This window comes from Thermobia domestica, chromosome 8 (genome assembly GCF_964235325.1).
Source record: "Thermobia domestica chromosome 8, izTheDome1.hap1.1, whole genome shotgun sequence".
Taxonomy (NCBI): domain Eukaryota; kingdom Metazoa; phylum Arthropoda; class Insecta; order Zygentoma; family Lepismatidae; genus Thermobia; species Thermobia domestica.
Window position 1 is genome coordinate 123,238,104 of NC_137461.1, and position 24,902 is coordinate 123,263,005.

General features: G+C 32.7%; 1 protein-coding gene across 1 annotated transcript in view; it reads left to right on the top strand.

Moving 5' to 3' along the window:
- The window catches only part of LOC145693192 (sodium/hydrogen exchanger 9B2-like), a 231,434-nt gene that overhangs the window by 163,265 nt on the left and 43,267 nt on the right, over nucleotides 1-24,902 (top strand). Inside the window, exons 5-9 of the mRNA XM_081768970.1 lie at nucleotides 1,178-1,567; nucleotides 15,261-15,443; nucleotides 17,912-18,087; nucleotides 19,436-19,542; nucleotides 22,835-22,999. Coding sequence (XP_081625096.1) covers nucleotides 1,178-1,567; nucleotides 15,261-15,443; nucleotides 17,912-18,087; nucleotides 19,436-19,542; nucleotides 22,835-22,999 — 1,021 coding nt within the window. The remainder of the gene's footprint in view (nucleotides 1-1,177; nucleotides 1,568-15,260; nucleotides 15,444-17,911; nucleotides 18,088-19,435; nucleotides 19,543-22,834; nucleotides 23,000-24,902) is intronic.

Below are 24,902 nucleotides of genomic sequence, written 5' to 3' on the forward strand. Positions count from 1 at the left end.
GATACAATCAGAAACAGTTTGAACATAATTAAGACATTTTATTTCTCACTTTAACTTTATTCGGTGTTTGTCAATGCGATATCTCTACATAACAAAATCAATCAAATGAAATTAAGAAGCAAAGAAACTATTCCCTGAAGTCGAAGTTACTTCTTTGAATAATCGAGTGTCAGGTAGTGCTCAGATATTAATTAACGTATTTAGTTCTCACAGTATTTTATTCACTTTGCATTTGATTAATTACTGTTGAGACTTTGATTTAAAAGTGTACAATTATTTATAGTAAATGAGCTGTATTTTTCGTTAGTATTTATTTAATGCAAGTTTACTAGTTACAATGATATAATTATAATTGAGTAAAACGTTTTTCCTTTCTGATGAGTAGATGGTTTTATTAATTTAATATTTCGCCTGCTTTTCTTCTCCTACATCTTCTCTTTAAATTGAACCTAAACACAATTTAACAACAAAAATAAACACAATTTTATATAGAATGTGTTTTACACAATTTTAGGTTCAATTTAAAGAACTGTAGAAGATGTACTTACTCGCATAAGTAATTTGTGCCTCAGATGAAGTCCGTAGAAGAAGGCTGAGTGAAATATAATCAACGAAACAATCCACGCAACAGAAATGTAAAACATAATTCAATTATGTGTACAGCTGCATAGAAAATGAAATATGTATGTAAATATAATCTATACTAATAAATAAACGAATACATTAATATAATATGATGCATTTATTCGTAATTTGACTTACTTAATGTATTAATAGATATTCATTTATCGCAAAAATGTTTGTTGGAAGATGCCTTTTCTTATAACGAACTTTACCTTTCATTTTCTTTCTGAAGTTCATTTATTTTCTCAATTTCAAGTATGCATTACAAGAAAGAAAAGGAAGAAAGAAAAGGAAGAAAGAAAATGAAGCAGATTTGTTAAGAGATTATGCAAATTTTAACAATAGAGTCTCATGTAGATATAGCTATTTTTACTGGTAGATGTAACTTTTCATTGGTACAATCCGTATTCTTATGGTGTCATAATGAAAATTGTGTAGTTTCGGAACGTTACTATAAAGCACCAGAATTAAGCCTGAAAATATGTTTGGTTTCTTTTACAGGTTATACATTTTTGTCCGGTGATTTCAAGAGAGTGTGTATTTAATTTCACAGGTGTTGGCCGAGATTTTGTTGCAGAAAGTGTCACAGAAGGCAGCAGCAACAACAGACGAGCTCAACAACCTCTCGAGTACCTTTGTGGCAAATCATCTTTTCTTCCTCGTTGTGTCCATCCTATGATCAGTTCACACGATTCTTTTCCATAGTTATTCTTGGGTTATTAATATGGGGAATTGCCTTCTGCCTTGTGGGTCAAGAGGCTGCACCAGGAGGTCAACTGTTCAATTTGGCTGTGTTGTGTATAGTGGCACAAATTGGAGGCTGGGTCATCCACCACTGTTACTTACCACCATTGCTTGGAATGTTACTGGTTGGGATTTTATTTCGGAACGTTGGGTTTATTCACGTTCAAGGGGTGTATGTTAATGTGGTAGCAAAATTAAGGTGAGTTTTAATTTCTCTTTTAACATCCTATGTTTAAATTACTTCATATCCTAATACGTTTTATTTACGGTATAAGAAAAAAGGACTTTTATTTATAACACAAATAAAAAAGATCTTATCTTGTATCAGGGAAATTAAAAATTCTATCAAACAGTTTCGATGTTCATTGTCATCTTTATCAGTGATTTCTATTTGCAATCTAAACTCGAAACCTAGAGTAGGTTCCCCTGTCGGTGGAACTCTTTTGAGGGAAAAAGTAAATGAAATCTTCATTTCTTAAAGTGTGGTGAACGTAGCTTCTTAAAGAATTATACGTATTATCAATCTATTGTAACCAATCAACTCTATGACTTTTGAAATCCGTAGGCAAATGCCGTATTTACAAAAAGTTTCCATTGACTTCTGTCCTTAGCTAATTGGATCCAGTTTCTACTTTACATTCCTATTTCTACGATATCCATCTTAATATTATCTTCTCATTTGCGCCTTGGTCTAGGTCCATTTAGTTCTAGTGCGACATATTCGAATTCTAACTAGCTTATAATTTTGTACCTTTTTGTACTAACAAGAAAACATTTTGTACCGATCAAATTAACAAAGATGGGCCAGAACAAAATTTGGGCCACTTCGATCACCTATCTTTATCTTCAAATTCGAATTTTAGTTAGCTTAGAATTTTATACTCTTTTTGTACCTTTTTATTCCACTAAGAAAAAGTAGGTATCACTCAGATAGAGTAGAGCCATTTCAAAATTTAGGGGGGAGGGAAGGGCATTTAATTGTGCTACGACAACTTCAAATTCAAGTTTTAACTAGCTTAGAATTTTGTACTATTTTTGTACCTTTTTGTATCAACAAGAAAAAAAGACCATTGAAATAAACGAACAAGGACTATTTGAAAATTTTGGGGACTCATTTAGTTAAAGTACGACATCTTCAAATTCGACTTTTAACTAGCTCAGATTTTTGTACTAACAAGAAGAAATTTTGTATCTTTTAAATAAACGAAGGAGAGCCATTTCAAAACTTGGGGGATCTTTAGTTATGGTGCGACATCTTCAAATTCGAATTTTAACCTGCTCAGAATTTTGTACTATTATTGTACCATTTGATATCACCAAGAGGAATACTTGCACCCTTCAAATAAATAAATGAATCAGTTAAAATTAGCACCAATTGTCTGTAGTAATATGACGCCTTCAAATTGATATTTTAACTACTTCTAGTTTGAGCTCTTTGACTAGAATAATGCAATAAATAAATTTCAGTATGCTATCTTTATTTCGTGTACCGCAACATAATGGTATTCCATGGAACCTCTAATTACACTCACAGGACGCATTTTTGCTAGTGATTGTGTGGACATTTTACTCTACACTTTGGCTCTCCTCTGTTAATAAGAATGATACATTCTTTCTTTGTAGTACAAAAGGCACAAAAATAGTACAAAATTCTAAGCTACTTATAATTCGAATATGAAGTTATCGCACTACAACTAAATGGTTCCCAGGAATTTTGAAAATGTCTTCCCCTGTTTATTGAAATGGTAGAAATGTTTATCTTGGTGGTACAAAAAGGTACAAAAATAGTGCAAAATTATGAGCTTTTTTAAAAATCGAATTCGAAAATGTCACACCAAAAATAAATGGACTCAAGGTCTTTCTAGTAGTATTTTTCTGATTGGGTTTCCAGTTAAAATTTTGAAAGTGTTCCTACTTTCTCCCATTCTGGTTACATGACCTGTCCACCTGACCCTCCTGGACTTAATGACCCTAAAAATGTTAGATAAACGGTATAAATTATGCAGTTTTTCGTTACGAAGTTTCCAATATTCCCCATTCCTGTCCCCTTGGGTCCGAATATTCACTTCAGGATTTTATTCTCAAATATCTTAACCCTGCGTTACTCCTTGAAAGTAAGCGACCATGTTTCGCATTCTACATCTCAAGAAACATAATTATCGTTTTATATATTTAAAGCTTCAAGTTCTTCGATAAAATTCGCGAAGACAAAAGAGTTTACACTTAATAATAATACGGATTTTCTGCTTTCAGTCAACATCTAATTTCTTTGTGGATATGGTTTTGATCTGTTAATGAAGATCCTAGATATCTGGAAGTATCAACTTTGTAGAAAATATTATTTGATATTTTAACGTATCTACAAATTGTAGTATTACGGTCACTGTGAATTTCCACATATTTGATTTTCTTTCTGTTTACTCCTAAATCCACGTCTCTGCAGAGGTTTAATAAAACCTCTGCATTTCTTTCTATTATCCTCATTTCATTCTCTATTTCTTTCTTTGTCCTCATATCACTGTCTACCAGATTTATATCATGAGCATAAGCCATAATCTGGTGAGTGCCATTTAATTCTAAGTCCTAGTTACTATCTTTGATTTCCCTTATAGCATAATCCAGAACAGGATCTAATAATAATGGCGATAATGCATCTCCTTGTTTCATACCATTCTCCTTGTGAAAGCTCGTGAACAAGTATTTTTCTACTCAGACTTTACTTCGGAATTCATTTGAACACATCTTAATTAATCTAACTAGCTTTTTCAGTATACCAAATTCCAAGAACATTATTTTTTGGTTGTCAAAGAAATTTTTCCACGCATTCAAAATAATATCCGTGTACTTAAAAATTGTCCCATCTGCTTTCTTTCATGTATACGAGTGAGGTTGATATCCCTTTTTAAGAAAAAGTTATAATCGATGCCTTTATACATATCCTGAAAATCACGCTTCTTTGTTTGAAACATTTTGGAAGTTTCCCGTCTGATATCAGTAAAATCTTGTGCAGTCCTATTGTTCGAATTTTGTAGCTGACGCACAAGTATCCTCAACACTAGTCCATCCCAAACCTTCTAAAACCGAGAATTTCTTCGATACTTCAACTTAATATTCTCCTCTCGCCTGACCCACTTCTAATTTCTTTAAATTAAACCTCTCCGTTTTCAAATACTGATTATTTCTTTCTTTTTTTTTCAACGATAATCTCTTTATCTTATAATCACTGCTATCGGGTATTGGTCACAGTCAGCTCTTTCAGACGACCGAATGGTAGACTGTCTTTTTCTATCTACTAAAACTTGGTCAATGATTATGTTTTCCATGTGGTGAAGTATATTTATAGATGTCGCAATGTAGGAATTTTGTACTCTTCACAGTAAGGTTTTTCGAAGTTACAAACTTCACGAGTCTAACCCAGACGTCATTACTTTCCTTATGCAGACTTTCGTTCCCTATAATCGGTTTCAAACTATCCTTGCCTCCTATCTCCACATTCAGGGGTGTAGCCATGGGGGGCCCATCGGGGCCCGGTCCCCCCAAATGACTTCCTGGCCCCCCCCAAATGACCAGATTTTAAAACATCATTGTAAGATTACCTCGCTTCAGTCACTTGAAAATAACAAAGTTTACATATAATTGATAATTTACGGTAAAACATTATGGAAAAATACTATTTTACTATACCAATCGAAATATAGTATGGTATTTCCTCCTTATACCAGTCGGAAAACAGTATGGTTTATTATTATTATTATTATTATTATTATTATTATTATTTTTTACAGAAGATCACACACTTTACTGCGATTTATATTTGACACTTTGAAAACAAACGTTTCAACAATTTACTGTAAATACTACCACAAAACAATGGTACTAAACTGATTTGTAAGTAGGCCTGCATTACATTTTTTATATGCTGTAACTAGTATTTAAAAAAAAAAACATATTTATACCAGATGAAAAATTTGGTGAAAAACAACGTTTTTCAGTATGGATTTCAATTAATCGGTAATTTTCAATTATTTTCACATGTCATCATCCCCCTTAGGAGTAATAATGGCCACGGAATTTGGATTTAAACGGCATCGGAAGTGGCACTGTTCGTATCAGCCACTCCGAAAACTATGATTCAGTATTAATATCGGTCATTTTCGATCATTTTTGTATATCTTCCGCTTCTCTTCAAAGTGCACATTCAAAGTAAAGCCTTAAAAAACATTCCAGGCCCGAAACTCATCTACGTTGAAAATTTAATCGAAATCAGTCGGGTGGCTCAAGAGTTGTTACAAATGTAGTAATTTCATTATATATATATATATATATATATATATATATATATATATATATATATATATTACAGAGTGAATGGTAACTAAGTGGACAAATTTGGGCGGGTGATAGTACATCTAATAAGAAGCAAAAAAAAAGTCGTAGTGAACATGGGAAATTCCATCCCGTTTACGACTGACAGTGTCGAAAGCAATACATCTTAGAGAATGCGGTTAAAAATGTAACTTAGAAAGTCATACCTACTCTGTTGAAAAATGCATGTTTGGAAACACAGCTATGCGTGCGCACGGAATTCCCCAAAGGAACGGAGGGATTCCCGGATATGCTGTAAAGGAAAGAAGTGTCACACGTTGTTAATTCCGTGCGCACACGTAGCTGCGTTTTCAAATATGGATTTTTCAATAGAGTAGGTATGAGTTTCTAAGTGACGTTTTTAACCACACTCTCCACGATGTTGGCCTCTGAAGCTGTTTTTAAGCTGTTGGCCTCTGAAGTACATGTTCCCATGCTTTCAACACTTTGTCATTGCTAAATGGGACGGAATTTCCCCCATGATCACTAGGACTTTTTTTTTTTTTTTTGCTTTTCTAAGATTTACTATCGCCCATCCAAGTTCGTCCACGTAGTTACCGTTCACCCTGTATATATAGATATATAAATAAATAATTATATTATTTCGGAAAGTTTCGAACTATAGCCTATGTAAATTGAATCATACAGAAGTTATTCGAAGACGCACTAGACACCAGCATGACTGGTGAAGAACTCTGTGTGTATCACAATACAATAAAACTCGGTTTTGCGGCTATCGCAGCATTGCATGTACGTCACATGATTTTCTGGAGTTAGTTGTTACTGATCGTAACTACCGCTTTAAAATTCCTTCGCGTTCCCACTTGCATCGCTATTTCTGAGAATATTATTTAAAACTTCTGATTCGAATCATTACCCATTCTTTTCTTCGAAGAAATTTCGCATGTGAAACAAAAGAAACTTTTTTTTCTTGAAACATTTTTTGACGGAACAATGCACGATTTGCAGACCTAAAGATATTAAAAACCTTATTCGTCGGATATTATTGTCGTACTACTTTATTATTATTATTTTTGGATTTGAATGTTTCTGAAGAAATCGAGTTTATTCGCATTCTCGCACCAATTTGTTTAAAAAAAAGAATTTATAAAGTGGTAAACTGAAGTCCGAAGTCCAAAGAAGATGCTCGAAAGCTTGTTTACAAACAAGATGTCCCTGCTCCTTCACGTGTGCAGCCACTTCGAATTTGTGGTCGACGAGGAACAGAACTCTGTATCGTTAAGACTGGCGAACTTCAAATGCACGAAGCACCCTGTATCTCGGAAGAAGAGGTCGATGTTATTTCTTTAAATCCTGTTTTGACTGCATCTTCCGCAGTAAATTCTCCTTGCCAATCACCAGTGACCTAAACTGATGAGTGCGATCTCCTTGGTTAATTAAACAACCTTATGGGGATAAAAGATTATTACGAGTCTACCATTTTCTAATACTTTGATTTGTTGGCGAAAAACGCTATAAACATATTCACAATAATATAAGCATTTTCTAATAAAAAAAAGTTCTACCCTAAAATAATCAAAATAATGAAAAAATAAAGATCAAAAAGTGTTACGTAACAAAGGGGTGGGGTTCGGCCTTGCGTTACAAAGTGTGACAAGCAGAAGGGTGGGGTAAAATTGGTCAAAAATAGCGTTACGTAATATATGGACGGCCCCTAGAACAGGAAATAAGACATAGATGTTAATTAAATAATTATGTTTTTTTTTTTAGTCACGAATAATAAATAATTATTTTTGTCAGGAAATCTTAAAGAAAATAAGTGAAATTTCAAAGAAAATTAGCCTTATGTAGATAGGTTCTGTGTACAAGGGCTTAAACTAGTTATGCAAAAGGTATATTCCGGGTCCGGTAAGGAATTTGGTCCGGGACAGTGATTATTGGTTAAACATAATAAAAACTACCTGGAATATAATTTATGCACAAAAAGCAAATAATAATAATAATAATAATAATAATAATAATAATAATAATAATAATAATAATAATAATAATAATAATAATAATAATAATAATGAAGAAGAAGAAGAAGCTGGAAACCAAACCAAAATTTGCCAGTTTTTTCATGCCTCAAAAACACTAGCTGCAACATAATTTCTTTTGGCTTTGTAGCTGGCCCCCCCTCAAAAACGACGGGCCCCCCCTACATAAACCTGCTGGCTACACCCCTGTCCACATTAAAATCAGCTAAATTAATAGAATTAGAATTTTCATATGGTATCGCGGAAATTGGTCAAATACACGTTCTACTTCTTCGTAAAACTAATCTTTATTTAGTCATCCTTACCTTTTGTTGAGTCATGTATTCAGAATAATAATATCACATTACCGACCCTTAAGAGAGATAAAAGAAAGTCTATCATTTACAAATTCAACAAGTCTAATTGCTATAGTCTTTTGTGAACGCAAAAGCCCATTATTTAGCTGGTGATTTTTATTTCCTTCTCTATATATAAAATATATATATTATATATATATATATATATATATATATATATATATATATATATATATATATATATGAAATTTTTAATCTACACAGCTCTCTTTCCTTCTCATCTAACTTCCTAAACTCCTACCAGCTCCATTATAGTTTTCTCTGAGTTGCTTGTTACGGATTTTAATGTGCCTAACCTATAAAAAAAAGACTTCGTGTATTCCGTGTTCCAAATCTCATGTCCATTTTACTTTGCTGAGGTCGTACCAAGTTATCAGTCCTGGTCAGCTTCTGTAAATATTCCTGCTCAAGTTCTTTTCTTTTTCTTCTTTCTTTCTTCAGGATGAGGTTCTTAGCCTTATGCTAAACCACTCCTTGTTGTCTATCCGCGACTTACATATTCAATATATTCACAGCTAACCTCTGTATCTAGAGGCCTTCTCCTCGATCTGCAACCTGAGGACGCGCCATGCGGGCTGACAGGAATCAATATATTATATACATATATATAATTATAACTATATATGTATTATAAATCTTCAAATAGTGAAAAGCCTATCAACTTTGTAACTTTGTAACTTTTTCTGATTTCCGCTTAATTACGATTTTTTTTAATCACCATTGAATAAATGTAAGGTAGAATTAAACAGCGAAAAAAGTCTGCTATGAATTTATACTAAGTGTCCAGGAAGTGGTCAAGTCTCCAAATAATGAAGAAGTGCAATAACCATATTGCTGCATAAAAAAAAAACAAAAGAAACATATGCGCAATTATAGACCTAGAAATCTTGTATCTGTTATTTACAAAGTACTTACTAGAGTACTGACGATCCGATTGGAAGAAACAATCGCCAGTCAAGAGAACAAATTGGATTTAGAAGTAGTTGTATTACAATAGACAATATTCAGGTAGGGAGGGTAGAAAGATCAAATTCATTTTTGGTTACCAACGTATATTGTCTTCAGTAACTATGAAAAAGCTTTAGATTCGGTGAAGACGCCAGTGATTATTAACGCTTTTAAATCAAATGGTGTAGAAGAAAATTGTATGCAAGTAATAAATGACATCTATAAGCAAGCCAATGCATATATCTAATCCTTTGACTGTACAAAATCTGTAAGAGTAGAGAAGAGGTAACACATGATGGTACTATATTTCTGCGAAGCTTTCTTTCGGTCTCTCAACTGGAAGAACAAAGTGATAAACACAAGTGGAAAATATTTTACCCATCTACATTTCGCTGATAACATTGATCTCTTCGTAAACAATAACACAGAACTATAACATCTTGCCTCTGGAAACTAGTATGGGAGAGGAAAGAGGGATTTGAGATTGTTTCTCGTATCTACAACTCTCTGAATAGGAAATGCAGTAGAATTCTAATTGCACGCTACTTCTGATCTATACATATACCATTTTGGATCAGTTCCAGTCTTATTTATTAGAAATATTTCTACGTATCTTTCCCGATATTCTCTTCTTATTGTAATCGTAATCCTTTAATTATATTAATCTTCGTGTTTGAACTAACATCTGATCTTACACCTCCATCTATATTGAAATCATGTTTTAATCTCTTGTTTACACAGTGTCCTCTTTCACTCCAAGGTCACTGCATACTATGATTATTCCTTGCTATTCCCAAAGCGATTTATAATCACAGTATTAAAAAGTTGAAAGTTCGGAATTAGCAATTAAAGGCTATGTCTGTCTGAGACAAAAGATATTCATGAATGGGAAAATTAAACAAGAAATTAACAGATGTATTAAACTAAGCTGAAGTTCATTTAGAAGGAACAGCTTCATATTGAAATATGTCTAATGTGTAAAATTTTCAAAGAATGAATTTTGGATAGAGATAGTATTGAATTTTCTTCAGAGTGAAAGGAGAGAAAAACCGACACGTAATGGTAGTCGCAAATGCATATACCCTAATGCATGCATGCACAAATACTTCATGTAAAATAATTAACAAACATTGCATAACTACTAACTATAGTAAATATACTATAGTACTTACTATAAACATCTTAAATTTTATTTTGTCAGTAACCAAATTTAATATGTTTTGATATGTATTTCAAAGTGCTGAATACTTTAAAAATCCAGAGCTTTGTAATTACTCCACCTTGTGCGCAGCCATGATTCTGCCTTTTTGACATATGGATACTAACACAATTAGTCACTCTCTGCATGCAGGCTACATATGAAGCATGAAGAAATGTTTGCTAGGAATCATCATCAGCAAAAACATCACATGGGTTAAGAACATAACAGGAACGACGTATATTATCGTGAAAATAATGGTACTAAAGTAGCAGTGGTCCAGAGATATTGCAAAAAGAAATGATGATCCCTCAAACTCTGACCGAATACAGACAGGCAGGAAGAACTAGGAAGCGTCCTTACACAAGGTGTTATGATGAAATCAAGAAGCATTGCAAAGTAACGTGAAAGAGAATTGCTCTGGACAGCTGGTTGTTGAGAAGAGTTGGAGAACCTTCATTCGATATTGGAGTTATAATGGTTGATTACTATATATATATAAGGAACATGTATATAATATGCAAGCAGGACCGGATTAACCCATCTGGAAGCCCGGGGCTAGGAAAAAAAATGGTCCCTACTGACTTCGCCTAATACTTTTCTATGAAAGTACAGTAGAAAAGTTAAGGGAATATGTTTCATATTTTTGGTCATATTTTATTTTATGATGATGATTGTATTTTTATGAATCTTTTTAAATAGCCAGTTGAGATTTTGATCAGAGTAGATTCCCCTGTCCACCTGGAGGCCCGGGGATACAGCCTCCTAAGCCCCCCACCCTTAATCCGGCCATGTATGCAATATTATTGTTTTGGTAGTTATGGTGTTAAATGTTCCTACTAAGTGCTTCAATATTTATTTGCGGAAGAATTTCGAAAGGTAATTTTACTATGCAGTACATAAGAGAAAGGATAAATGATACCAATGTCTTCTTTCTTCAAGCAATTGAAGCTGTTTTGACTTTAGTGTTTGCAATTATAGAACAACGTTAACGTATTTTCAGAATTAATCAATTTTGTCAATGTAATGTTTCGTCCATTTTTTTCCTTTCTTTAAAGATAAAAATGAAAGCTAAGTCCAAGACAAAATTTTGGGACGATAAGGAACCAACGCTAAGATTATCAGTTTAATTGTGCTTAAAAATAAACAAGGTACCGTATAACACATTTTACAAACTGTAATCAGAAAGCAAATAAATCGCTCGTGTAACACAATAAATGCAAAACACACCTAATATTATTCACTAATATTTCTGAATTATCCTTGGATAACAACAATTTAAAATAAGAATGCTCATGGTGGTATAGGGAGAATTTGTTTTTTTAGGAGCAGGGGCACTAACCTACTAGTTTCCCCTTTAACACATTGTGGATGGGCTACGTAGTGCCATGTAATCCCACGACAAGAATACTGGTAATCAGTTCAGTTGTGTGCTTTATTCATTAATTCTATTGCTGCATATTCAAAGTATCTATCAACACTTTCTATTTTGTCAGTTATTTTAAGAATTGAACTTCTTAAAATGTCCTTTTATTAATATAGAAACACATCGACATTTTAGAATATTTCTACAGCATTTAGTTACCAAATTACAGGAATCATTATTTATATGCAATAATAAACACATTGTTCATAATAAAAAAGTTATTCTGAAAACTATGTTATATTATATACGTATATTATGCTTATCAGAGCATTGTTGTGAGACACAGGCAATAATGATTCCTGCTTATAAACCTTGTTTTTAGAAAAGCAGACGGAGAAGATGACCTATTTCACTTTCTTCTATTTTTACAAACGAAGACCACAAGGAAGAAAGGCAAAATGTCACTTTTTGATCGAAATTGAGTTATGGAGTTATGAGTATGTACGCCTTGAGGGGTAGAATCTTCATATTATAGACAAATAACGCATACGTTATTTACGGTCAATAGTTTTTGCTCCTTCTATATGCTAAGTAAGTTGTAGTTTCTAAGTTTAAAATTCGATTTTCTCAGAATGAAGAAACGTTAACCTTTCGCCTTTCTTCCCTTTGACCTTCACATCTTATTGGAAACATATTTTGTAAATAACTGCTAAATTTCATTAAAGAACAAAACATAATCTCGAAATAATAATATGGCTTCACAGAAGACAAATCTACACTTACTACAATATATGAACGTATCAAGATAGTCATAACAAATATTGATCAGTCAACCTCATAGGCATATTTTGTAAACTTTCAAAAGTTTTTGATTGTGTAGATCATGATATACTCGTCAGCAAATTAGAAAAATACGATATTTGGAAAATTGCTTTGAAAAGATTCAAATCGCAATTACGCAGTTGTGAACAAATAGTAAAAGTTTTCACATGGAAGAAACTACTAAAATTCCGATTAAATTAAACATCAAAGGTAACTCACAAGTACATTTCCAGGACATATACTTTTCCTCCTATATCTTATTAGTTTACCTTAAAAGTAGAAAAGGGTAATATACTTGCTTTTACTAGTCATACAACAATAGCTGAAATTGATAGATGCAGTTTCCAAGGAAATATTGATATTGCTTGGAAACGATTATCATATCCGTTAACAATTTTGTGAATGGGCATTAGGCCAGAATGCATCTGATTTGTCTTGTTTCTTGTTTTCTAATGAAGCAACATTTGTTAACCATGGACAAGTAAACCTTCGAAACATGCCTTATTGGTCTGTCGGCAAATCTCGTTAATTGCGTCAAATGAAACGACTGCATCCGTGGACTTTAAATGTGTGGTGTGGAGTAGGGGCCAAAATACCATAGAGCCATTTTCCATTAAAGGCGTATTACATTCCTGAAAGTATGTCTACTTACTAAGGATCAATCTTCAACCGGGAGAGCCACTTGGTTCTACACGACGGCTGCCGAGCCTACAGTGCATGAATCACCATGTCTGTCTTAACGAAATCTTTCTTCATCGTTGGTTTGGGAAAGAAAACCTGCCAAATGCCAGCTTGTTCTCTCAAATTTATACGTTTTAGATTTTATTTCTGCCGGGAATGGTAAAGGACACCCTATACAAGGAAATACCAAGAGTCTCGATGATATGAAATGACGTATTGTTGCAGCTTGTTCTACCGTTGCGACTGAAATGCTACATCATGTACAGGAACCTTTATATGCTAGACTGGAAGCTTGTCATGCAGCTAAGGACATCATTATGAGCATAACTTTTGAATGTGTGTATGTGTGTATGTTGTGTTGGGAACATTAAAACATTGCTAGACCCATGGTGCTATCTCGTACTTGTGCAGTTATGGGATATTAGTACTTGTCCTTGGTTTCAAAGATATCTGTTGATATATTTGGACTAGATACGCGCAAAAACACCATTGACATATTGACTACTTGTACTTTACCTGACATAATTCGAAGTCATTGTTACGTTAAATAAAATTAAGTTTTTTGTTAACAAACAACTTTATTTTTTTTTTTTAAATGGAATACGAATATCAGCCTTTCTATACATTTGACGTCTGTGAAATCAGTGGATTGATTGTGTCTTCCATTTCCGATCTATTCACGATGCAACTTTTAGGTGAATCACCCTATATATATATATATATTCTAAAACGTATAAATGTTTCCATTATATAATCCAACTTATTGCTCGACAAGTTCATGAATTTTGTAATTATCAAAGTTTAACTACAATTAACGATCATAGATTTAAGATTATAACAGTATCTTCACAAAGTGCCTGTTCGATATAAGCGATATATGTGCAAACTAGCACAATATTATAAATTTTCATAAAAATCTTCTCTGTGAGATTTTCACAGAAATAAGATCTTCAAAAGAAGACGATTCTAGTACAAGGAAGTTACATTATCATATTGACGAGATTTTTTGACCTCATCGTTTTACCGTGAACAAGGAAAAGTACATGATAGAAGATGTGAGATAAATTCCATGCAGGTTGTCCAGATCTACTGAGGAAGGTGTTAGGGAACAATGAAACAGCAGTAAATAAAAGCATGCGTTTACAAATTATTATATAAACGCTTGTTAGTTCATATACTTGAATAGTATTCGTAATTCATTCATGTACATTCTCTTGCTTGATATCTTAATCTTACGCCGAGTTGACAAGTCGCTAAAGCAAACAAAAATTAGGACGACATCTATCGTGAGTAATACGTTCATGAACTGATTGGTTGTGTACAATAGATCCAGAAGGAGAAAAGGTAAAAAATCATTTCGAAATCTAGGAAAGAGAAGGTAGGGGCGAAGGATGCCACAGTTCATGGACGGTATCATAACAGAAAAAAATCTTATCGGAAGAACGAAGAGGTTATCTGAAGACCGTGGAGCATGAAAGCTTCTCAGTTGTGGCAAGTGACTTGCCAATAATGGCAGAATACTTAAGATGATGAGGGATAATATTGTCCAGCGATAAGACATGTCAATCGATGGATCACATCGGGCTGAACAAAATGAGATGCTTCGGTGGTAAATTTTTATGTATAAGTTTCGAGAAAATCGAGAAAAACGAATTTTAATGTTGCTAAAAGTGGTGGCAATAATAATTGATAATTTCTATTCTGTGAAACAGGTTGTTTATTTATTTATGTAGCGTGTAAATTATACGTTGTTAACTAGCAGAGTCTTTCTGTTTTGTCTGTTCTCTACTAACAGTGACACACACACTTCTAACAGTGACGCATATACTCATAACAGTGATATACATGCTCCTAACAGTGACTTACATGGTCCTAACAGTGACATACATGCTCCTAACAGTGACATACATGCTTCTAACAGTGATTTACATGGTCCTAAAAGTGATGCTAATACTCTTAACAGTGACACACACACACACACTCTTAACAGTGACGCATATACGTCTAACAGTGACTTAACATGCTAATTGTAAATTTCTTGCATTTGTCAATAATTTGATTTTGTTGCAGCATTATTTTAATATGAATTTAAGATGTAATCAGAGTTAAATATTGTTTTCTATAAATAATTACATATTTTGTTTTGTTTATTGTAGGAAAGTGACTTTAACAGTTATTTTAATAAGAGCGGGTCTAGGTCTTGATGCCAAGGCATTAAAAAAATTAAGTCTAATGGTACTTAGACTTGCCCTCATACCTTGTATGGTGGAAGCTACGGTTGTTGGCGTCCTATCTTACTTCCTTCTTGGATTTCCATGGATTTGGGGCTTTTTGTTAGGGTGAGTAGTCTTAGATACTATCAATTGGGAAAAATGATGAATGAAATGAAATCTTTGAGTTCCACGTTAAATCATGCTTTTGGTTTTAATTTCAACAATAGTATTAGTGTAGAACGAAAAAGAAAGAAAAAAGTGTCGGTAGATTTTCATTGAGCTGAACTTAATGATATATGGGCAGCGTAAATCCTAGTGTATACTTTTAGAGAAAATCGACAAAAAGAATTTTATCTGTGAACCTAAAGAAAGATTAATTCTGTACATTAACCACGCCATCTGTTAAGATGAAACTTATACTGAAGTATGTTCTCATCAAGCTTTGTATTATGACACCATTATTAGTAGTACAAAGTATAACTAATGAGATATAATCAAAATAAATAAATAAATAAAATAAAACCAGTTGAGAATGCTCCAAGAGCATTGCCAGAACGAACTTAAAAGTAATTAATTTTTCTTATTAACTTCTAAAGGCTTTATACTAATTGTTCTATGTACTTTCCATCACTTCTTTCAGATAGTTTTTGATGCTCTATCAAATGGAGGGCTCAAAATTGAAAAATTCACGAATAACAGATATATATATATATAATTATCAATTGCGTAATGTTTTTTAGTAACAGCTGATACTTTATTTAAGTAAAAGCACTAACGTGAGTCAATAAATAAAAATAAAAATAAAAATAAAATAGTCAATAAATATATTTCTTAATTAAAAAGAATACCATCGTCAAATCAAAAGTAAGCTCTGGAAATCTAGTTACTAGCCCTTTTGCTTTCTTTCTAAATATACAATAGTAACCTAATAATAATAGTAATAAAAGCGAAAGTGTACACATTTGAATAGAGTAGTTAAGTAGTTACCAATTACTTTCGTAGAAACATTAACATATTTTAATCGATGCTATTGGAAATTCGCTATCTGATAGTGTTAAAGAATTAAAATTAGCTTCCCAATACATGCTAAAAATTAATAAATTGTCAGCTGTGCTGTAGAGAAAGAATAAAGAGGTAGAAAGATATTAGCAAGCAATAATCGAGTGTTCTATCTACAGAAGTCTTAGGTACCTCTCCATTACAATAGGAGAATCATAACGTGTTCTTTTTTTTTTAAGAAAAACAACAAAGTAGTAATGTTTTGCTCTATTTTTGCTATTGCACGCATTGCCCTGAATCTGTGCTAAAATCTTAGCCAGGGAAGGTATTCTTTGCCGATCTTTACGTTAATTTCTCGCGTTATCTCAGGGCAAATTTGATTTTCTTTTATTTCAGAAACTTAACAGCGAGAGAATATAAAGACAATAGTACAGAGAAAGCATAAACGCTCCTTTGCTTGATTGGATATTTTTCCAACTGATGAAATTTCATCATGAACATTACCGAAAAATACATTGTATTCAGGAATATTGAACTGTAACAGTAATGAATATTATAGTAAAAGTTTTTTTTTTTTCAAACTAATTTCGGGGGAAGGAAAGGTTCGTTGCTCATTTGTGCTATACTTGAAGACTACTGTTGGTTTTCCATATATATATTTTCATGTTGAAAGCCAATGCCCTAACTCCACTGCAATAGCGCTTATTAGAATTTTCCGTTTCAAATATCAATTTGGTCCGACTATAGTTCGCTAATGGTACATTTCCTCAAGGCGGATGGAGGCTCATTTTAAAGGTCTTATTAAGTACTATTGGAATATATAATAAAAACTCAAACATTGTGGATTTAATAAAGTTACTTTTATTTAAAGTGCCTATTTTTGTACTTTTCCCATAGATGATAGTGTTAATTACAAATTCAATTTTCGCGTTTCCGTTTGCCCTTTGCTCAAACTAATATGGTTTATCATATTAACCCACGTTGTACATTAACATATATAACTTTCATTGGCTTATCTGTTGGGGACATTGAATATGGGAAATGAGCCTAATTCTTTATGAAATCTTGTGAACCCCAGAACTATAGGAAAATTAGAAGTGATATCATTATTCAAAAAATTTCGGAGCTTTTTTCTGGCTTTAATGTATTTTATATAGCCATGAATATTTATTCGTAGTTAAAAAATGTAGTAAAGTAGTTAATTCTTTTTATCCTGTCTATGAAATATCCTGTTCCAAAAACCGTACTAGTTATATCGTACATCAGACTCCCTTACCATTCGGGCTAAATGTTAACATCTGTGATGTATTGCTGGAATTTTTGTAGATATACGCTGGACCGTTTTTAGACATATAGTGTATACCTACCCTTATACCTGCAGTTACATCTCTGGTTAACATCATTAACGACATGAAAAAGGAAAAATTTGCAAGTACTGTAGGAGCATTTTTTGAAATATAATTGTAACCATACTTCCTTAACGACTGTTTCCATATACTTTTGCCATGTATATGATATTGTCATGTAAATATGAATTGTTGAGATTTTACTTTATAGTATCAGAAGTATTTCCTAGCAAAATAAATTATTTTCAGGAGTGTTGTTGCCGCTGTATCGCCTGCAGTTGTTGTTCCTTTACTGCTTAATTTAAGAGAGAGAGGATATGGTCTTGATAAAGGAGTACCAACATTGGTCCTTGCAGCAGCTAGCATTGATGATGTATTTTGTATAACAGCATTTGGAATTATTTTAAGTATAATATTTGCAACAGGTACGTATTAAAATCAATATATTTATATTTTAATCTATATGTGCCATAATACTGTGTAATCAACATTTTGATATACATATACCCAGTAAAGTTGTTGGATTGGATTGGATTTTAAGTTTAGCATCACTGTCAGCAGCGAAGCTATGTGACACGAGGACCTACAGTTTAGCGTGGGATCTGAACCACATGAGCTCCAACCGAGAATCGAACTCGGGTCTTCGACGCCAAAGGCGCATACACTAACCGCTTAGCTACGAGAGACATTATACAGTAAAGTTGCAACTTATTAAGTGCAATGTACTGAATTTAGAGATAAGGATATCAGGACAGGATTTTGACGTGTAGATTTGATAAAGCTGCTTCATTTCCAGGATATTTGCATTACCATTTAAATTGTACTAAAGTATTACTAATCTACATAAACAAACTAACGGATAACAGCAATAAAATGTATCTACTCTATGGGAATTGTTATTCTTGTAATCATACCACTCCACAATGAATGGACAATGTAACTATCTTACTTCAAGTATAGCAGTCAAACTGGTAGTAATGTGGTCGAAAAATCTTAGCTTTAAGTATTTTTTTAAATGTAGAGAAATTCTGATTAACTACTGTCATCGTCCTCAGTGCGGCGTTGGGTAGCTAATTGTATTATGAATTTGCTTCTGTCTTGTTGTGGAAATATCATGACCGTAAGAGTAGCATGACTGTGTACAAGGGAAAAGAGGTTGTCTTTAGAACACTATATAGTAGAAAAGTATTCGTTCTGGATTCCTTAAACCAGTCAAGGACTATATGATCATGTTAGTAACCCGCGCACATGGTACGTATAAAAGCAGAAAATGGCAGTTGGTATATAGTGTATCAAACATTGTATAGTGTATCAAACTTGCAGTAGCACAAAGAATACTTAACTTACTTAACCTGGAAACAACAGTTACATATGCCAATAACATATATATCATCACTGCATAGAATATGTGAGAATGACATAAAGGGAGAAAATACAAATTTAAGCTTGTTCTAAAGTGAAACAATGCAATTCGAAGTTGGTAAACATCTTCAACACTTTCTTTAAAAGCAAAGGAACATGAAATGCAGTTTAAATAAAGAGCAACCACACAATTAAAGTGGATTACTTCGAAACAATTGAATGGTCCTTAACGATGACTTTTCAACTACGATGCGTCCAATATTATCAATAAGCAATTGTTAGTAATGTAATTATATTACGCACAGGCTCACATTGTTATATTCACCTGTTTTAAATAATATGAAATGCTATTAATAAAGAGTCTTTATGGTTAACCACTTAATTTTGTTATTATTTATTATTTTTTTTCAGGTAATCTAACTATGCAGATTTTACAGGGTCCTCTCGGATTAATTATGGGTATAGGGTTTGGAATTTTATGGGGAATGACAATTCAATATCTTCCAGATAGATATGATGTGAGTACAAACATTATTTTATATTTCCTTTATAATATTTATTTTATTTTATTATTTATTTTGTTACATATTATTGTTTTTAATTTATTTCCATAGCATTTACTCAAATTCTCTAACGTTCTATAACTTTCAGTTAGTTGTATTTTCTATAAAGCTTAAACACTTAAAACTTTTACATCCTGCCGAAATACCAACTTCATGCAACTATGCATATTGTTATTTCTAAAATATAGGTACTGAATAATGTTGGAAGGTAACAGTCTGTCCAGTTTCCCTCCCAATTACACTTTTAATGGAAAATTTGAGTTAAGAGTCCCTTTCAGGAGCGAGGCTATATAAGACGTAGACCTTAACTTGGAATCTGGACCACATGAGTTTCCCGAACCCGGGTCTCCCGCTCTAAAGACATATATGCTAACCATATAGCTATGAGGGAGTTCTAACAACACTATCTTCATTACTTCTAGTCTAACTACCTATTGTTTCATATGTTAAGTTGGTTTGATCCTTTCATTCTATTCTATCTTATTTAGCATTACAATTAAATATCCCAATTCGTCAAAAGCTTTTACTAAATTAATAAACACTGCATACACATCGTGTATGTATTTATTTATTTGTTTACTGTTTACTACAAACTTTTCACTGCTTATCTTGGTAAACCAATACTGTAATTTGTACTCTTTTCATGTTCAATATTCAGAGTATAATTTTCACTGCATGAAATATTAAATTAATTAATCTGTACTCTTCACCTATTTTTATTTGTTTATTTGTTTTCTGCATATGTTTTTTTATATAAAAATCGTTGCGATCTGTAGAAAATTAGCTTGCTACATTTGCATAATTTTAAGTTTTCATTTTTAACACTTTCTGGATTACCGAATCGTGGAATGAATGTCTATAGCCCACTCTTTGCTTTATATTGTAATTGCGAATAAACTACGGGCTATATTCGCAAAGTGTCACATATGTACGTTTATTGGCAGTTTTTGTTCAAATTTGAGCCACTAGATAGTACGGATAAATTCTTTACTCATAAAGGAAGCTTACTTGAATACGTGTCATGTTCACCTTTATGCTGCTGAAAATTGAATCGAGCAATTTAGGTGCTAATCAGATTTAGGTGCTAGAACTTCTTCACGAAAATTGCAGCTGAGATAATTTTCTAATACAGTGAAAGATATATACTTATTTTTCAAAATATTTTGGAAGAATTAATTCTGTAGTTTTAATACATTTTTCTTTCCTCTCTCCCCCAAAAATAAGGTTAACTAGAAAGATTTTCAAACGTTAGAATATTTTTGTAAGGAAGTGTCTTTAAAATAATAACAAATTGAACGAATTGTTTTCTATTAATTTAAAAAAAAAAAACATTAACAAATCTCCATCTGCAGGTAGAAAATTGTATTTAAAAAAAATGTCCAATGTAGTTAATGACCAGTATGTCGTCTGTATGAGTAAAAGGCTACGTTTAAAATCCAGTATTCATTTGACTTGTTTGTTCAATTTTATGTATTTACTTATTATTAAGAAGACCTAACAATATTTCCTTATGCTGTTATGCTAGAAAAGAGAAGAAACCATATCTGTAGTTCAACAAATATTACAATATTTATTTTAAAAAGGTATAAGAAATATAATTCAATTTTTGTATTTAGAAATTTCCTTAAAAATGGAGTTTTCTGTTGGTAAAATGAAGGAGTTTTCTTCATAGTTACTATCTTTGAAGAACAAAGCGTTACATTCTTTAGTCTTTACAAATGGACAAAATTATTGCGTGTAACCTTTTAATTTCTTTAAAGAAAATTCCAACCTTGACCATGGAGACTTTTTTCTCTGTTTAAATTCACACACTTTCCAAATTTATTTGTTTTATCGTTGGAAAAATGCATAGATTGTTTCATAATTATCAATCCAATCAGTTTTTAGGTAGTTCATATATATTCATTACGCATGTATTTTTGTAAACTAAAAAGTTCAACCATATTTTATACCTTGTTGAACACTGACCCATCATGTTGTACAACTAAACGTTTAATGATCCTAGTACCCTAGTAAAAGTGTGCGTAGCTCATAGCTTAATAGCGGTAAGGACTTTTTAATTTATAAATGAACGTATATAGGTAGTGAACGACTATTTAAAACAATGAAGTTAATATAACAATGAGATTATAGAATACTTATTCATTTAAGTCAATTTCTAACATCTTTGTGAGTGACTGAGACATAGGAATAGTCTTCTATCATAACCATACCATACTGAACTCTGCCAATATGAAAATTGGGTGCCACTGACTCGGCTATAACTTGATAAGTAACTAATCGTACTGATGTATGTCAGTATGACTGTCTGCTGAATGATGAGCATATAACCAGTGTATGATAAGCGTACGAATGATACAGAGTATCCTTTATTCTGATCGCTAGAGAAAGATAGAATGCTGACGTGGCACAAGATAATTCCCTTCAGTATGAGGTAAAGATTTACAAACAATGAAAATTAAACTATTTCTGAATTCTGAAACTATTAAAGAATGTGGAAGATTTGTTTATGTAATCTCCAATTCAATACAAATGTTTTGGCTATTAAGAAGAAAGAACAGAGGAATATGATGTTAACAATACTAATACGTATGCACTTGTATCAAAGAGTTATTTGAGTGATAATACCAAAATACATCTCTGAGACATGCCGTGATTTAGGGAATACCTGGTAGTATATACATTGTACGATTGAGAGAGAGAGAGAATGAGAGAGAGAGAGAATGAGAGAGAGAGAGAATGGAGCTGCGGTGGCTCAGTGGTAGAGCGTTCACCTTTGGTGTATGGGGTCTTTGGTTCGATCCCAGCTTTGTGGTGGACAAATACCGTGTGCGTGGATTTTCTTGGGGTTCTTCCGTTTCCTCCCACTTTTTCATTCTACCATTGCATTAATTTCTCATCATCACGTCTCCTTTACCCTAATGGGACTAAAACTTAAAGATTTCATTTTTTACCATTGTGCATTATGATATTTTATAGTGCTATATATATGTAAGAGCACCAACTTGTGAAATTGTAGAATAAAAGAAGGAAAATAAATATAATAGAGTAGAAAGGTGTTACTTTGTCAAGTATTTTTCTTAAACTCGTGATGTTAATTATTTAGTTAGTTTGTTATACCCTATACTATAAGATAATTGAGACTTACTTATGCATTCATGCTTCATGCAGTGTATGAATAACAATATTTACACTGATTTTGTTATCTCACACAAAATAATGTATTCATATTCTTATTCTATTCCAGTCATACGTAATACCACTGAGAACGTTGTTGTTAGGACTAGGTGGCATATTGGCTGTTTTAGGCAGTGAAGTAGTTGGATTTGAAGGAGCTGGACCACTGGGTTGTATAGCTGCTGCATTTGTTGCCTGCCATGGTTGGAGATCTCAGGGATGGGATAACGATAATGTAAGTTTTGGTAAAATTAAGATACACACAGTAAAACTCTTCTGAACAACTATCCCTTTAAGCAGATCACCCCACATCACAACCAATTTTTACTGAAACGGAATTATAGAACAAAAATATCGTGTTTGAACCTCCTTTTATCCCGATTGTTTTTCGTGGCGATCACTGTTTTGGCCAGAAAGTATTACTTTTATTCTATTATTTTTATCCTCTTTATTATAATCATGTGTGTTAACAAGTGAGAAACCAGTTAAAAACACTAGACAAATAATGTTAATAGGCTAAGTTGATATAATAGGTAGGTGAATTCTGGGTAGTCATAAAAAATAAATATTTCTTGTCGTTTTGAGTTTATATAAGTATAAATCTTCCGATGCAAGGCTCTTAAGACGACCATCAATCCGGCTTTTGACAAATTTCTTTTGTGGTAAAATGAAGTAGGAGAAGTTGCTCACCCCAGGGACAGTGCAGCCCTCCTGAATTTCCTAGGCACTTCTTTCTTTCTTCCAGTGAAGATATTTTCCCAAGAATGACTTGCATACCTTGAAATATTGCGTACGGCAACGAAACAAGGCGAGAAAGACATTTATGTTTCTCGTGTATAAAAGTAATTTTTGGTTTTGACATTTGAAACTATCTTGCTGTATATAAACGTAGATGATAAACAAATATGTAGTATATTTAAGACTTTCATCTACTGTTTCTACATTTAGGTAATTATAATTTAATAAAGTTAGATTTTGATTATGATTTGGGTAACGATCATACTAAAGAATATGCATCTTGATGTACCAAGGGACAATACTTTGGATGTAATGAACACTGTTTATTATAATGATCTTGTGATTATACCGAGTTTTGAAACCAAAATGATTCTATTCATATTTCATATTCATTGCACGTTATTTCAAGAAATGATCTTTTAAAATTGCAATATATTTATTTCTAAGCGTATATTGTGTCCCTTGTTATTAAAGTTACTTTATGGAGCAAAAATTTCAATTCTAATAAGAAAAAGGAAGCAGGTTATGCTTTCTGGATTGTACCTTTAGCGTTGTAACATATAAGTTGATCGTTTAAAACAATCGATTAGCATAGATTTAATTTTGTCCCTATATAAAACAATTGCTGTCTCTTGTTATATATTTGGTATGTACCACGGAACAAAATGACCTACCCGGCAAAAATTGCTGTAGTATTCTTGTTATTGGTGCATCCTCTTAAAATGTTTAAGTGCAAATATGAAGGTGAAATATCAAGTTGTCAGAAGCAATTTTTTCTTAGCCTTACACAAATATACCCACTTCTGTAAAACAAAATACAAAAAGTGCCCCTGGGGTAGAGGTCTGCACGGGCCGAAATTTTTAGCCCTGGTCCGTCCCGGCCAGTGAAGTTATATTATGAGGCCCAACCCGAGTCCGAAATATGTTTTAACTTGTAGACCCGAGCCCGACCCAAGCTCATGTGATAATAAACTGAGCCCGAAATAAGCCCGAATTACAGAAACTTAATAATTAACGCAAAATTGTATTTTTATTTACAACAATTAAAAGTTTAATTTTGCAGTTTACTTTCGCAGCGCATATTTTCTACTAATAATTCTACTTTTTGTGTGTTGCGATTCAATGTCGGCAACATTTGATTTCTGTTTTTACAAGTGAAAATGAGAATGCTACCGAAAAACTGGCCCACCATAGACAGGCAGAATGGGCATTATTGTCTATTGTTACGTCAATTTTTTTATCGTCTATTGTTACGACAACGTTTGTGTACTGTGGTGTCGGTTTTCAGTACGAAAGCTGTGAAGACTTTGTTAAGACGTATGAAGTAAATCTCAGCAACATGTATTCTCTAGAAGAAAGAATCGCAATAGTGGAGGTGTCTACCAGTTCATTTAAGGAAA